Here is a 16,683-nt window from a genome sequence, read left to right on the forward strand (position 1 = left end):
TTACAGTTATTGCGTTATCTGTACTCAGTTTAATTCTGATTTTACATTTGAGCACTTATCCCCTTCTCCGTGTGCTATGAATGGTTTTGCGGCGTCCTTCTCAATAATTTCATAAATTTTTTAGCAGGCTACTATTCTGTCCTTTTGCTTGTCAAAGACAATGGCTGAAATCTGTGTGATGAGTTTCTCTCACCCATTTTGGTCCAGTGAACTGTGAATTTTGTGTTTCACTCCTTAAACCTGTAATGCCTCTTCTACTGCAGTGAATGTAGATGTTGTTTAGGAAGGGTGTGTGAAAGGTATGCCGGCCGCGGTGGTCTCGCCGTTCTACGCGCGCAGTCCGGAACTGCGTGACTACTACGGTCGCAGGTTCGATTCCTGCCTCGGGAATGGATGTGTGTGATGTCCCTTAGGTTAGTTAGGTTTAACTAGTTCTAATTTCTAGGGGACTGATGACCTAAGATGTTAAGTCCCATAGTTCTCAGAGCCATTTGAACCATTTTTTTGTAAAAGGTTTGTTTCTTTCAGTGGTTTTCGTTCAGTTTGGGAAGTAACTCATTTGAAGAGGTTTGCTAATTTTTTCTTCCTATACTTGGCTTCCTTACCAGCACAATGTATTCGGTGTAACTTTTGACATTTTCAACAATGGAGTCATATTCTAGTTAATGAACCAACTTTCCTAACAGTAACTGTGCATTATAAAACTGTGCACTGAATTTTTTTTACTATGAAGTTCTTTCAGATCATTTTTCCTCCATAGTTTTCACGCCTTTTCCAAAGTTTTCTTTGCAGTTGTTGTGTCTTCTTTGGCATCAGTGTTGACGTAACGTGGAATGGTTTTACCCCTGTGGAAATTTCTGTTGAATTGAACGCGCTGTATCTTCAGTGGAAGCTTTTCTATGGTGTTTATGTATTCTAAAAGAGCCTTGATTGCCTGACTAAGCAGATTAACTTTCCACAACGCGTTTCAAGGCTTAAACCTTCTACATCAGGTGTATTTACATATTTGTATTACTAACTTTTGTGTGTGTTGTGTTACGACTTTACGGTAGTCTGTGGCACGGTCTTGCAGAAAAAGAAACTGTTTCAGGACATGATTCTGATAATGTCTTTGAGTGAAAACTGAACTTTCATATGCATGTGAAAATGTAAAAAAGCTAAAATAGAATGCAGGCTCTTTTCACCGTCTACCCAGTCAGGCAGTCAACCCTGTGCTCGTATACTTTTTCTCTAGTTTTGCCAACTTTCGCGACATGTTCTAACCATCGTCTTCTTTGGTATGTGGTGGCTGAGGACATTTCATTTTTCGTTTTATTGTTTTCGTAGGTGTCTGTGCCTGCAGATGGTAGACATTGGGATATGAAGAATAATTTACGTGGGGGAAAATTGCTAACATTAATTTTTTGTCTATTTTCCTTTAACAAGGAAGAAAAGTGGTACAGGCGGATAGATGAATTACAGTTTATTACGACTCTGCTCTAGTTTCAGTACACCGAGAGAAACTTCGTGGGCTGTGGCGGCAAGAACGTTTAGAACGAAAGCCGTTTCCCATCTTCACAGTTCCACTTGCGGTCAGTGTGTGGAAACAAGTTGCTGAGTCTCCGTATCAGGTGAAAATTCTGTGATTAAATTGTTGTGCTCGTTTCGTGATACAAATGTAGGGGCTGGTAACATGCTTTCTGTCTAGTATTAGAAGTACGCTCTCGGAATGGCTCTGAGCACTATGGGACTTAACATCTATGGTCATCAGTCCCCTAGAACTTAGAATTACTTAAACCTAACTAACCTAAGGACATCACACAACACCCAGTCATCACGAGGCAGAGAAAATCCCTGACCCCGCCGGGAATCGAACCCGGGAACCCGGGCGTGGGAAGCGAGAACGCTACCGCACGACCACGAGCTGCGGACCGCTCTCGGAATTATTAACGGTAAAACCGCTCAGCGATGTGCAGTGTCTGCTAGTTGGATGACCACATCCGTGACGCCCCTGCACTAAACAAATCCGTGACGAAGTAGGCCACTCTTCTATGGATCTTCTATGCCCTCAGTTAATGTCCAGTTTTGTGTTCCGTTTTATATAAATGTTCTGAGTTTTTTTCTTGACACCCGTCTCACTATGTTACTGAACGGGCGCTGAAGACCTTGCTGTCGTGCGCCCAAAAAACCCCTCTACTACTACTACTAATTCTAAATGATAAAGTAACCAGACTAATGAGGTACACTCAAGAAATTGTTCGACGATATTTTGTAATCGAGTTCTGTCGTGGAAATTTAGTCAGAAATCTTGTTTTGCTTAGGTGCTCGGGGTGTAGACACCTAGATATGATACTGCTACTTTCCAGATGTTCATCATCTGGTCAAATGCATCCAGACACAACTTAATAGGCATTAACATGTGTCCATCTTTCGCAACTACCATTTCTTTAAGGTCATCAGTCTTCTGATTGGTTTGATGCGGTAAGTCACGAATTACTCTCAGTGCCTATCTCTTCATGTCAGAGTAGAGAGTAGCACTGCAACATACATCCTCAATTATTTGCTGGATGTATTCCTGCATCTGTCTTCTTCTATAGTCTTTGCCCTTTATAGCTCCCTCTAGTGCCACAGAAGTCATTCACTGATATCTTAACAGATGTCCTATCATCCTCTCCCTTCTCCTTGTTAGTGTTTTCCACATATTCCTTTCCTCTCCGATTCTGCGCAGAACTTCCTGATTCCTCACCTTATCAGTCCACCTAATTTTCAACGTTCGTCTGTAGCACCACATCTCAAATGCTTCGATTTTCTTCTGTTCTAGCTTTCCCACAGCCATGTCTCATTATCATACAATGTTGTGCTCGAGACATACATTCGCAGAAATTTCTTCCTCAAATTAAGGCCCACGTTTGATAATAGTAGACCTCTCCTGGCAATGAATGCCCTTTTTGCCAGTGCTAGTCTGCTTTTGATATCCTCCTTGCTCCGTCCATCATTGGTTATTTTTGGATATTTTGCTGGCTACTTCGTGACCACCAATCCTGATGTTAAGTTTCTCGTTGCTATGATTTCTGCTACTTCTCATTACTTTAGTCTTCCTTCGATTTGCTTTCAATCCATATTCTGTACTCATTAGATTGTTCATTCCATAGAGCATATCATATAATTCTTCTTCAATTTCACTCAGAAAAGCGATGTCATCAGCGAATCCTATAATCCTTTCAGCTTGGATTTTAATTCCATTTCTGAACTTTCTTTTACTTCCACCATTGCTTCTTCGATGTACACACTGAACTGTAGGGGGAAAGACTGCATCTCTGTCTTACACCCTCTTTAATCCGAGCCCTTCGTCCTTGTTCGTCCACTCTTATTATTCCCCCTTGGCTCTTGTACGTATTGTATATTACTCGTCTCTCCCTATAGCTTACCCCAATTTTTCCCAGAATTTCGAAAATCTTGCACCATTTTGTATTGTCGAACACTTATTCCAGGTCGACAAATCCTATGAACTTGTCTTGATTTTTCTTTAGTCTTGCTTCCATTATCAACTGCAAAGTCAGAATTGCCTCTCGGATATCTTTACCTTTTCTAAAGCCAAACTGATCGTTATTTAGCACATCCTCAATTTTCTTTTCCATTCTTCTGTATATTATCCTTGTGAGCAACTTGGGTGTATGAACTGTAGAGCTGATTGTGCCATAATTCTCGCACTTGTCCGCTCTTGCAATCTTCGGAATTGTCTGGATCATATTTTTCCTAGAGTCAGATGGTATGTCACCAAATTCATACATTCTACACACCAATGAGAATAATCGCTTTGTTGCCACTTCCCCCAATGATGTCTGAAATTCTGATGGAATGTTATTAACCCCTCCAGCCTTATTTGATCTTAAGTCCTTCAAAGCTCTTTAAAATTCCGATTCTTATACAGGATCCCATATCTCTTCTAAATCTACTCCTGTTTCATTTTCTATCACATCAAACAAATCTTCCCAATGTACTTTCCAACTATCCGCCCATTCCTCTGCATTTAAGAATGGAATTCCCAATGCACTCTTTATGCTACCGCCCTGATCTTAATGTCACCGAAGGTAGTTTTGACTTTCCTATATTTTTGCTTTCCAATTTCTGTGATCGTCCTTTTTAGATATGTCCATTTCTCTTAAACTGTACTGCCCACTGAGCTGTTCCTTATTGACGTATCTATAGCCTTACTACTTCCGTTTCCCACTTCTTCGCGTATAGTTTCTTGCTGACTAATCTACTGAACTTCAGCCTACTCTTCATCACTACTACACTGTGATCTGCTACTGGGCACGCCTTGCAGTCCAGTATCTGATATCGGAATCTCTGTTTGGCCGTGGTGTAATCTCTATGAAATCTTCCAGTATCACCCAGCCTTTTCCAAATATACTTCCTCCTCTTGTGATTCTTGAGATGAATATATGCTATTACTAGCTGAAATTTATGACAGAAAAATCAGTCTTTCCTCTCTCTCTTTCCATGTCCCAATCCCATCATCATCAGCATCATCATCATTTAAGACTGATTATGCCATTCAGCGTTCAGTCTGGAGCATAGCCCCCTTATAAAATTCCTCCATGATCCCCTGTTCAGTGCTAACACTGGTGCCTCTTCTGATGTTAAACCTATTACTTCAAAATCATTCTTAACCGAATCCAGGTACCTTCTCCTTGGTCTGCCCCGACTCCTCCTACCCTCTACAGCTGCACCCATAAGTCTCTTGGGTAACCTTGCTTCTCCCATGCGTGTAACATGACCCACCGTCTAAGCCTGCTCGCCCTGACTGCTACATCTATAGAGTTCATTCCCAGTTTTTCTTTGATTTCCTCATTGTGGACACCCTCCTGCCATTGTTCCCATCTACTAGTACCTGCAATAATCCTAGCTACTTTCATATCCGTAACCTCAACTTTGTTGATAAGGTAACCTGAATCCACCCAGCTTTCGCCCCCATACAACAAAGTTGGTCGAAAGATTGAACGGTGCACATATAACTTAGTCTTGGTACTGACTTCCTTCTTGCAGAAGAGAGTAGATCGTAGCTGAGCGCTCACTGCATTAGCTTTGCTACACCTCGCATCCAGTTCTTTCACTATGTTGCCATCCTAAGTACTTGAAACCATCCACCTGTTCTAACTTTGTTCCTCCTATTTGGCACTCAATCCGTTTATATTTCTTTCCCACTGACATTACTTTCGTTTTGGAGATGCTAATCTTCATACCATAGTCCTTACATTTCTGATCTAGCTCTGAAATATTACTTTACAAATTTTCAATCGAATCTGCCATCACAACTAAGTCATCCGCATATGCAAGACTGCTTATTTTGTGTTCACATATCTTAATCTCACCCAGCCAGCCTATTGTTTTCAACATATGATCCATAAATAATATGAACAACAGTGGAGACAGGTCTCCCCTGAAACTACTCCGATCCATGAACTCAATTTACCGTCAACTCTAACTGCTGCCTGACTATCCATGTAAAGACCTTTAATTGCTTGCAAAAGTTTGCCTCCTATTCCATAATCTCGTAGAACAGACAATAACTTCCTCCTTGGAACCCGGTCATATGCATTTTCTAGATCTATAAAGCATAGATACAATTCCCTGTTCCACTCATAACACTTCTACATTATTTGCCGTAAGCTAAAGATCTGGTCCTGACAACCTCTAAGAGGCCTAAACCCACACTGATTTTCATCCAATTGGTCCTCAACTAATACTCGCACTTTCCTTTCAACAATACCTGAGAAGATTTTACCCACAACGCTGCTTAAAGAGATACCTCTGTAGTTGTTACAATCTTTTCTGTTTCCATGTTTAAAGATTGGTGTGATTACTGCTTTTGTCCAGTCTGATGGAACATGTCCCGACTCCCAGGCCATTTCAATTATCCTGTGTAGCCATTTAAGACCTGACATTCCACTGCATTTGATTAGTTCCGACTTAATTTCATCCACCCCAGCTGCTTCATTGCACTGCAATCTATTGACCATTTTCTCCACTTCCTCAAATGTGATCCTATTTCCATCATCATTCCTTTCCCATTCTACCTCGAAATCTGAAACATTCTTGATCGTATTTTCACCTACATTGAGCAACTCTTCAAAATATTCCCTCCATCTGCCCAAGGCATCCACAGGATTCACCAGCAGTTTTCCTGACCTGTCCAAAATACTTGTCATTTCCTTCTTACCTCCCTTTCGAAGACTGCTAATTACACTCCAGAATGGTTTTCCAGCAGCTTGACCCATAGTCTCCAACCTGTTTCCAAAGTCTTCCCAAGATTTCTTCTTGGATGCTGCAATTATCTGTTTGGTTTTGTTTCTTTCTTCAACATAACTTTCTCTGTCTACCTGAGTTCTAGTATGTAGCCATTTTTGATACGCCTTCTTTTTCCTTTTACAGGCTGCCTTGACTGTGTCATTCCACCAAGCTGTTTGCTTCATCCTACTTTTACACACTACTGTTCCAAGACATTCTTTGGCCACTTCTAGTACTGTGTCCCTGTACCTTGTCCATTCCTTTTCCAATGACTGTAATTGACTACATTCAACTAACTGGTACCTTTCGGAGATCGCTGTTATGTACTCGTGTCTGATTTCCTTATCCTGAAGTTTCTCCACTCTTATCCTCCTACATATGGACCTGACCTCTTGCACTTTCGGCCTCACAATCCCAATTTCACTGCAGATTAAATAATGATCAGTGTCATCAAAGAATCCCCTGAATACACGCGTGTCCCTCACCGCCTTCCAGAATTCCTGATCTGTTATTATATAGTCAATGACAGATCTGGTTCCCCTGCCTTCCTAAGTATACCGGTGAATATTCTTATGTTTAAAAAAGGAGTTTGTGATTACTAAGCCCATACTGGCACAGAAATCCAAGAGTTGTTTCCCGTTCCTGTTGGCCTCCATATCCTCTCCAAATTTACCCATAACCTTTTCATACCCTTCTGTTCGATTTCCAATCCTGGCATTAATATCACCCATGAGCAGAACACTGTCCTTGTCCTTTACTCTAACAACTACATCACTGAGTGCCTCATAAAAACTATCCATCTTATCTTGATCTGTCCCTTGCTAGACACTGTCAAATCTATCCACATCAGTCGTTCGTTTACATACCTTATTGCAACTACGCTGGGTTCCATTTCTGTCCTGATGTAAAGCCCTACACCCCATTGTGATATTCCTGCTTTGACTCCTGACAGGTAGACCTTGTATTCTCCTACTTCCTCTTCTTTCTCACCCCTTAACCGAATGTCACTAACAGCTAAAACGTCCAGCCCCATCTTACTTGCAGCCTCTGCCAGCTCTACTTTCTTCCCAGAGTAGCCCCCATTGATATTAATAGCTCCCCATCTCATTACCATTTGTTTGCCAAGTCGTATCTTAGGAGTCCCTGGTTTGTCAGTTAGAGGTGGGACTCCGTCACCTCCAAAGGTCCGAGGCATTTTGCTCTGATTGTTGCCAGCATCATATTTAAAGTACCAGGGAAGCAGGTTGCTAGCCTTACTTGCCCTGAGTCCCATTGAGTTTTACCCCTAACGGTTGAGGGACTAACCGGTGGATTTGGTAGTCTTTGCCGTATGAGCACAAAGGTGACCACGACTCAGAATACGTCCGAGATGCCCAGCCTTATTCCAAAGTAAATGGTATCCCGACTGTCGGGACCACTTACTTGGCCACTCATACGTTGCCCGTGGTTCATGAACTAGGACATGACTACAGGAACCCACACCATGAACCACTAATCCCATGTTCTCCTGAAATGTTTTCTTCTACCTCTTCCCATACAACTGCATTCCAGTCCCCCACGACTATTAGATTTTTGTCTCGCTTTACTTACTGTTTTGCCCTTTTAGTATCCTCATATACTTTCTCTATCTCTTCATGTCCAGCTTGCGACTTCGGCATGTATTCGTGAACTATCGTCGTCGGTGTTGGTTTGCTGTCGATTCTGATAAGAACAATCCTATCACTAAATTGTTCACAGTAACACAGTTTCTGCCATACCTTCCTGCCCTTAACGAAGCCTACTCCCGTTATACCATTTTTTGCTGCTGTTGATTTTATCCTACACTCATCTGACCAGAAATCCTTGTCCTCTGTCATTATTTGATATTTAATATGAAAATTCTAGCAAAAAAGGCCTTGCTTTTGCATTGAAAACAAGTGGCCGGCATTTTGTGAGCAGGTAGTTTCGACTACGCTGGGAAGCCCTTACATATCCTCCACGCAATCCCGATCTCTTCTCATGCGATTTCCAAATTTTTGGAGCCCTGAAGAAAGATATTCGTGGACGTCAATTTGCTTCTGACAATCATCGTTCCGCAGACAACCGCAAATATTTTTCCGTGAAGACATTGAACTTCTTATCTCAAAAAGGGAAAAATTTATTAACAGTTATGGAGATCACCTTTGAAATAATAAACAGTTTACTTACTTTTCGATCTGTTTCATTTCCATTTGGCTGCCCCTTATACAACTTATTTTTACAATTTTTTTTCTGGAGACTTCCTGATTCGTGACATTTATTGGTGAATACCATATTAAATATAGTATCCGGATACTTTTGATCAGATTTCGTCACCACTAATAATTTCGTGTAGCTCAGTGGTCAGGTGAAAGCCTTTCAATTGGACGCCACTTCTGTGACTTGAGTGTCTCTAATCTACCTCAGTTATCCTGCCGGAGAAAAGGGTACTAACAGTTTAACGTGAAATCTTTCTTACGGCGGGAATCCAGAGCATCACCGAAATTCGTAGGCGCTTGCACTGTGTCTACGGAGACCTGGCAGTGAACAAAAGCACGGTAAGTCGTTGGGCGAGGCGTCTGTCTCTATCGCAACAAGGTCACGCAAACTTATGCTCTCTCCCGCGTGCCGGCAGGATGCACACAGCTGTATTTCATACAATGTTTCAACGTTGGGACACTCTCATTTGTGGTGATCAACGGTTCACAGCAGTACTGACACATTCGACCACCAGTTGGGGTACTAAAAAATGTGTGCCCACTCGGTTCCTCACCGCCTAACAAAGAGCATAAGAGCGACGAAGGACCATCTGAGCGGAAATGCTTGCGCGGTACGAGGCTGATTGTGACAATTTTTTGTCTAACATCGTCGCATGCGATGAAACATAGGTTTATCAAAAATGGTTCAAATGGCTGTAAGCACTATGGGACTTAACATCTGAGGTCATCAGTACCCTAGACTTAGAACTACTTAAACCTAAATAACCTAAGGACATCACACACATGCATGTCCGAGACAGGATTCGAACCTGCGACCATAGCAGCAGCGCGGTTCCTGACTGAAGCGCCTAGAACCGCTTGGCCACAGGGGCCGGCACAGGTTTATCACTTCGAACCGTACGCAAAACGGCAATCGATGGAGTAATGCCACACTACCTCTCCTTCAAAGAAAAAGTTCAGAGCTGAGCTCTCCACCGGTAAAGTCATGGTGACGGTCTTTTGGGACTCTCAATGGGCTATTCTGTTTGATGTCCTCCCTCATGCTGCGATGATCAACTCTAAAGTGTTCTGTGCTACCGTCAGGAGCTCGAAGGAATGACTTCAGCGTGTTCGTCGCCACAAAAGTGCAAACGAACTTCTCCTTCTCCATGACTGCGCAAGGCCTCACGCAAGTCAGCGCACCAGAGAGGAGATCACAAAATTTCATCGAACTGGCCTTCCTCATCCACCGCAGGAGAGCCCAGATCTCTCACCCTCCGCCTTCTGTCTGCGTAGTCCAATGCATGATGCACTCTGCGGGAAGCAGTATGTGTATGACGGGCGGGTTATTGATGTAGCAGGACGTCTGCTCCGACATCGACCAGTAGACTGGTAACATGTGCCCATACAGGTCTTTCCAGTAAGGTGGTGTAAAGCAATCGCACTGAACGGAAATTACGTTGAGAAATAGGGTTTTTGATGTCAAAAGAATGGGGAATAATATGGTGTATTGGAATCCTGAATAAAACCAAGTTGTGTTGAGAAAAACGTGTGTTGCACTACTTACTGAACGCCTCCCCTTATGTTTCGTGACCAATATATAACAGTTATTGCGATAACCTAGAAATTACTTTGAAATCTCCACATCATTATTCAAATTTCTTTATATTCTTTCATTTGCTCCTCTTTCCTGCAGAATTGAAGGCGTGTCACCTGAAAACGGTCTCGTTGTTCACAGATTATCCGACGCTTCCGTGTGGAGTTACACAATGATGTTGCGTGGAGGACTGCCCTAATACATCAAGCCGCTTCGCCACTCAAGTTCAAGGTCATCGACAGGAACGTCTGATTCTCCTGTTGTGTTTCCTCTCTGTTCCCACGGATAAAGTGTATTTCGGACCCCTGAACCATGTGTCAAATGTAACTGCAATAGGCTAATTAATTGCTTTTGAAAGACAAGTGTTTCGCTCTAATTCGCTTTAAGTTTTGACGAATGACACATAAACACAAATATTGTTCGTTTTTATAAGCATTGAAATACATCTCATCATTATTTCACTTTCTAACAAACGACGGAGAAACAGGCAGAAACACTCTAGATATTTCTTAATATCTTATTTGTTTTTAAGTTCCAACCCTGTGACTAAAGAAAAGTCTGTTTGTTTGACTGCGTCCTTTATTTTTGAACCATTCTCAGTACATATTTCCTTCACTGTATCTATGTACGTAATAAATACAGGACGAAACAGCTCTAAACATGTTTCTAACTACAATTCTCGTTGTTAGTTTTTTACAGTTGAGTAAAAATGTATATTTTACCACAGAAGTTACTCAAGACTCTGAGGTTTTTTTGCTTCGTTTTAGATTTTGTGTAATCCTTTCTGCGCATCTCTGCCGCGCTACAACTGTAGTTAATTTTCTTTATGAGTCCTGGTTCTCCTAATCTGAACATTTGCTTGCACATTTGATTATACAAACTTCAAGTGCGCCCGCGCGCGTGTGTGTGTGTGTGTGTGTGTGTGTGTGTGTGTGTGTGTGTGTGAGTTGTGACATGGTGGCCGTTGACAGTCCATTTTTCTTTATATATGGCGTATATCTTAATTAATGGCGTAAACGCATACATTTGAAAGGTCACTATACTAGAAGCAAAAAAGTCTCAGTAAACATAGGGGCGAAAATGCATGCCTTAAGAGCTACGAGCAGTTTTTCATCTTCGATACTGAGAAACAAATCTCTTCTACTGCAAGTTTTTTGCTTTCCATATTTTAGGAAGTGGTAGTATGGAAGAAAATAAGAAAAAAAATTGTCAGCAAACATGTGCTCTAAAACGCATACCTTAAAGGTTATGAGCACATGAACATTAGAAGAGTTGTGTTTCGAAGTATCAAAACAACTTTCGCTCATCGTGTCCATCATACGATGCCGTTTGTCGACGGTAAGTATTGCTTCCCATCACAAGCAAAATGGTTTTCAAACCGGAATTGCTTTTGTGGCGGTGTTCGTAGCGACAAACACTTGGCTGTAGAAATGGCTTACGAAGTCACCGCCACACTTTTAATAGCGGGCCGACCGGTCCGCTGGAACAGTGAACAGAAAGATGAAAGCCCAAACACTCAGATTAAATAAAAGTCGGTACTTATCTTTATTCATGAAGATACAGTAACACAGTAGTGAACTCGGTGTCTACAGAAATCTGTCTGGTTCGAGTCGGAGCGGCTAGGTCAGCGTCGGCTGACGACAAACAACAACTCTGCTGCGATGAACACACAACTGACTAGCAAGTACACAACTCGGTGGCGAGTATACAACTGAGCGGCGAATACAGAACTGTCCTAGCGCTCGCGACTCCAGCGCTTAAGAACCCAGAAGCCAGCGGTGGCGCGCGCAGACTTGCGGCGATTTGCTGTCTCGCTGGCGCTGCTTATGCGGACGGCGTCCAGACTTTGATGCTGCCAACCTTTTGGCAGCGGGCTCGGGTGGCATTACTGGCTAGGACATAACACTCCTCCCCCCCAAATCGCCGCACCGTCGTTGAATAATGACGTGGCGAGCGTCGACGGCAGGGGAGGGGTCGGGCCGCAGGCGTAGCAGAAGAGACCGGGGCGGAGACTGTTGTCGGTGGCAGTCCCCGATCCGCACCCCAGCATTGGCTGCGGGGGGCCTCGGGAAACACCGACTGAAAACCGAGGTCAGGTTGCACGCCTGTGACCACGGGCGCAGCTTCTGGTACTGGACGCGACGGGGCGTCGGGACCCACGAAGAGAGGCAGCGTCTCCTGTCGCTGCGTCGACGGCTGCTGAGTGGGCGCCGGACAAGGCGCTGCGGTGTCAGACTCCTTGGGGGTGCCCAAGGAAAGCGGCTGCAGGACAGGCTGCACAGCCACCGCTTGCGAAGGCGGCCCGGCTGAGGGGTCGACGTCCATCAGCTCCGAAGGCGGTGGCGACTGAAGAGGGACCGCAGGCGCCGGAGCGACCACCTGGGGCGCTCCCGAATGAAGCTGCGCGGGAGGCATCAACGGGACGGGCTGTCGGCGTGGTAGCGGCGACGGCTGCTGCTGCTGCTGCCCTGGGGGCGGCAGCGAAGTCGGAAGGCGCGGCTGGAACCCGCCGCGGACCAAATCTGTGGACAAAGAACGAGCGGCAGAATCCGGGCGGCCAGCGCGGCGCAACTGGTTCTGATGCCTCCTGTGCACCCCAGTAGCACCTTGAACAGTATAAAAACCGCGACCCTGGGCACTTATCACGGTACCACGTTCCCAACGACGGCGACCGTGATAAACTCTGAAAAAAACGGCGTCGTCGCGCTGAAAACGCGTGCGATGCTCAGAAGCGGCGGGTCGATCCGGGGGGTGCAACAACCGTAGTAGGGTGCGATGACGACGGCCGTGGAGAAGCTCCGCAGGCGAAGGGCCGTCGCGTGGCGTGGTCCGGTACGACGACAGGAACGTGATGAGGGCCTGCTGACGAGAGTGCGTAGCACGAAGGCGGTCCATATGATCCTTGAATGTGCGTACAAAACGTTCCGCTGCACCATTCGATTGAGGGTGGAATGGCGGAGTAAGAACATGGCGAATGCCATTGGCAGAACAAAAACGTTCAAATTCAGCAGAGGTAAATTGTGGACCATTGTCAGACACTAAAACTTCTGGAAGACCCTCAATACAAAAAATTGAAGTCAACGCCTGTATAGTTTGTGCAGACGTTGTAGACTGCATGGGCACAACAAACGGAAAATTACTAAATGCATCTATCACGATGAGCCAACGAGAATGCCAATATGGACCAGCGAAATCAATATGTACTCGCTGCCAGGGACCGGCAGGGCGTGCCCACTCAAAATAGCGTTGAGGCGGAGCAACTTGGTGTTCAGCACACGTCGAACAATCTGTAGACATCTGCGTAATCTGCTTATCAATGCCGATCCATGTACAATGACGGCGGGCAAGCTGCTTGGTGCGGACCACTCCCCAATGACCTTGATGCAACAAGTCGAGGACCTTGGATTGGAGCACTTGGGGAACCACTACACGAAGCTGGTCATTCTCGGTGCGTAACAGCAAAACTCCGTGCGAAACAGACAACAGATGACGTTGCGGATAATAGCGACGAACCACAGGATCCGATATGTCCTTTGCCTTGGACGGCCAACCACGTTGAACAAAACGTAATAGTAAACTCAGATGAGGATCCGTAGCTGTCGCACGTGCCACCTGACGATAATCAATCGGAAAATCCCGGAGGGATTGATGCTCATCGGCGTCAATCTGATGGCAAGAGTCTTCGGAGGAATCGAAGACATCATCCGCAGCAATCGGCAATCTAGAAAGCGCGTCAGCGTTTGCATGCTGAGCCGTAGGGCGATACAGTATCTCATACTGGTATTGTGATAACAAAAGAGCCCAACGTTGTAGTCTCTGAGCTGTCCGCTGAGGAACTGGTTTAGACGGATGAAACAGTGACGTCAGGGGCTTGTGATCTGTTACCAAATAGAATGGTCTACCATAGAGGTAGTGATGGAATTTTGTGACACCGAACACAATAGCCAACGCTTCCTTGTCCAATTGGCTATAATTACACTGAGCTTTGTTTAGCAATTTGGAAGCGAACGCAATAGGACGTTCGGTGTTACCGACTCGGTGAGACAACACAGCACCGAGGCCGAAAGAAGAGGCATCACAAGCTAACACCAGAGGCTTGTTAGGGTCGTAATGGACCAGACAACGATCATTCAATAAAGCCTCTTTAAGCTGCTGAAAGGCTGATTGGCAGTCAGCTGACCACACAAACGGAACATTCTTACGGCGGAGACGATGCAACGGTGCAGCAATCTGTGATGCATTAGGTATAAACCTAATATAATACGTCAATTTGCCAAGAACTGCTTGCAATTCATGCAGATTGCGAGGGGCGGGCAAATCACGAATAGCTGCTAAATGTGACTGGGAGGGATGAATGCCTTGAGCATTAATAACATGTCCCAGATACTCCATCTCCGTAAGGAATAATGAACATTTATCGATGTTGCAACGTAGGCCTGCCTGAGACAACACTTTAAACAAACACTCCAAATTACGGAAATGTTCAGCAGGCGTCCGACCGGACACAACAATATCGTCTAAACAGTTGCAACACGATGGCACATTAGCCAGAAGTTGTGACAAAAAACGCTGAAAAACAGCTGGAGCGGACGCACAACCAAAAGGCAAACGCAGAAAACGGAACAACCCCAACGACGTGTTTATGACAAAATACTGTTGTGATTGCTCGTCGAGGGGCAATTGCAAATATGTTTCACGGAGATCAATTTTGGAAAAGAACCGAGCTTCTCCTAACTTATCCATCAGCTCTTCCGGCCTAGGCAAAGGAAAAGAATCAATGACAGTCTGAGGATTAACTGTCGACTTAAAATCAGCACATAAACGTAACTTGCCAGACGGTTTCTTTATAATAACTAAGGGAGAAGCCCACTGGCTCGCTGAAACGGGTTGAATAACACCGTTGTTTTGCCAACGACGAAGTTCATCTTCGACAGGTGCCCGGAGGGCGTGAGGCACTGGACGAGCACGACAAAATCGAGGCTGAGCATTATCTTTTAACGTAATATGAGCGGCAAAGTTCGCAGCACAAACTAGTTCGTCTTTAAATATGTCACTGTATCGTTTACACAAATCGGTTATGCTGTCTTGAGGAACAACAACAGAATTAATTTGCAACACATTGTCTTGGATAGATAGGCCAAACAAGTCAAAACAGTCTAATCCGAAAATGTTTACACTGTCTGTAGCGCGGAGCACTGTGAATGAAACTGTTTTGGTATTGCCACGGAATGTGGCTGGCACGCTACATACACCTAACACAGGAATTTGTTCGCCACTATAAGTAGCCAAAGAATGTTTTGCCGCTGAAAGTTTAGGGCGGCCGATAGCCGCATACGTAGCACTGTTTATGAGAGTCACAGACGCACCAGTGTCTAATTGAAAATTGAAGGTCTTATCCTGGATGCGTAGCTTCACAAATAGTTTATTACACTGTCTCTGGATCGGTGCAGTGGAGGCGGAAGACACAAAATCAGCGCGTTTAGCGCGTGTTCGCTGCTTACGACAACTCGTGGGTTGGGCGGGTGGAACAACTCCCGCTTCACTTGCAGTCTGTACATTACTGTTTACAGCGTTTGAATTACGCTTGGGTCGCATAGCAGAGGGCTAGGTGGGTGGCTTATTGCGAACAAGTTTATTACCCACACGAACCGTGGAAGAGTCTTTAAACGCGACCTTCTGGGCGGGCTGGCTTTGAAGAACATGAATATCCATGGGCTGGGCAGCACTAGAATTGTTCTTGCGTTTACGCAAACAAACAGTCTGGATGTGTCCTTTCCTTTGACAAAAGTGACAAACCGCGTTTCTTAACGGGCAACGTTCACGAGGATGTGCAAGAACACACTTAGGGCAAGACTTAACTTTATCATGTTGCACACGCGGCTGACGAATGTGTTTAACATGACGCGGCCGGCTAGTGTTTACAGTCTGACTCTGCCGGTGGGGCCGCGGGCGTGACATAACTTGCTTAGCACAGGCAATTTGAGAAATACATGGCTGATCTAACTCACACTCAGCATAGTCAAAAGTATCTTGGGCTTCAATGATGTTCATCACAGTCTCTAAGGACGGGTCAGGCAACTTTAAGATAGCAGCACGAATACGAGAATCTGCAATGTTTTGCGTAATAGCGTCTCGTAACATGACATCACTGTAGGAAGCTCCACACACACAATTAAATCGGCACTGACGGGTGAGGCCCCGTAAATCTGTTAACCACTGTTTATTAGATTGATGTGGCAGTTTCTTTAATCTGAAGAACTTGAATCTGGCTGCTGCCACATGAACTCGCGACTCGAAATACTCAGCAAGCTTGTTAACAACAACGTCATAGTCTAAAGCTTCTGGCTGGGATTCCGGGAACAACTTACAAAGTAGTCGATAGATTTCCGCGCCTGCAGTGGAAATTAAATAAAGCTGCCGCTCAGTACCTGTGATTTTGTAGACTGTCATGTGCGCCTGTAACTGCGCGAAATATTCTCGCCATTCTTCTCTGGATTCCTCAAAAGCCCGGAATTGTGGTGCTGCCTGTGCTTGTTCCTTTTGTGTTGGTGGATTAGCCGCTTGTTTGGCGATTGCTTCCACCAGACTTTGTATTTGCTGACTCTGTAACAAGATCAACTG

The 16,683-nt window shown here is 44.7% G+C and overlaps 1 protein-coding gene across 3 annotated transcripts in view; it reads left to right on the forward strand.

The window, feature by feature from the left end:
* LOC124795172 (probable cytochrome P450 301a1, mitochondrial) overlaps positions 1-10,699 on the forward strand; it is a 230,169-nt gene extending 219,470 nt beyond the window's left edge. For 2 of the 3 annotated variants that reach the window (XM_047259067.1, XM_047259068.1), the window contains exon 12: positions 10,204-10,698. In XM_047259067.1, coding sequence (XP_047115023.1) covers positions 10,204-10,314 — 111 coding nt within the window. In that variant the 3' untranslated portion in view covers positions 10,315-10,698. Of the gene's footprint in view, positions 1-10,203 lie in introns of all 3 variants that reach the window. The other variant, XM_047259069.1, reaches the window with a different exon arrangement.
* Positions 10,700-16,683: the final 5,984 nt, after the last annotated feature.

Source organism: Schistocerca piceifrons, chromosome 4 (genome assembly GCF_021461385.2).
Source record: "Schistocerca piceifrons isolate TAMUIC-IGC-003096 chromosome 4, iqSchPice1.1, whole genome shotgun sequence".
Classification (NCBI taxonomy): domain Eukaryota; kingdom Metazoa; phylum Arthropoda; class Insecta; order Orthoptera; family Acrididae; genus Schistocerca; species Schistocerca piceifrons.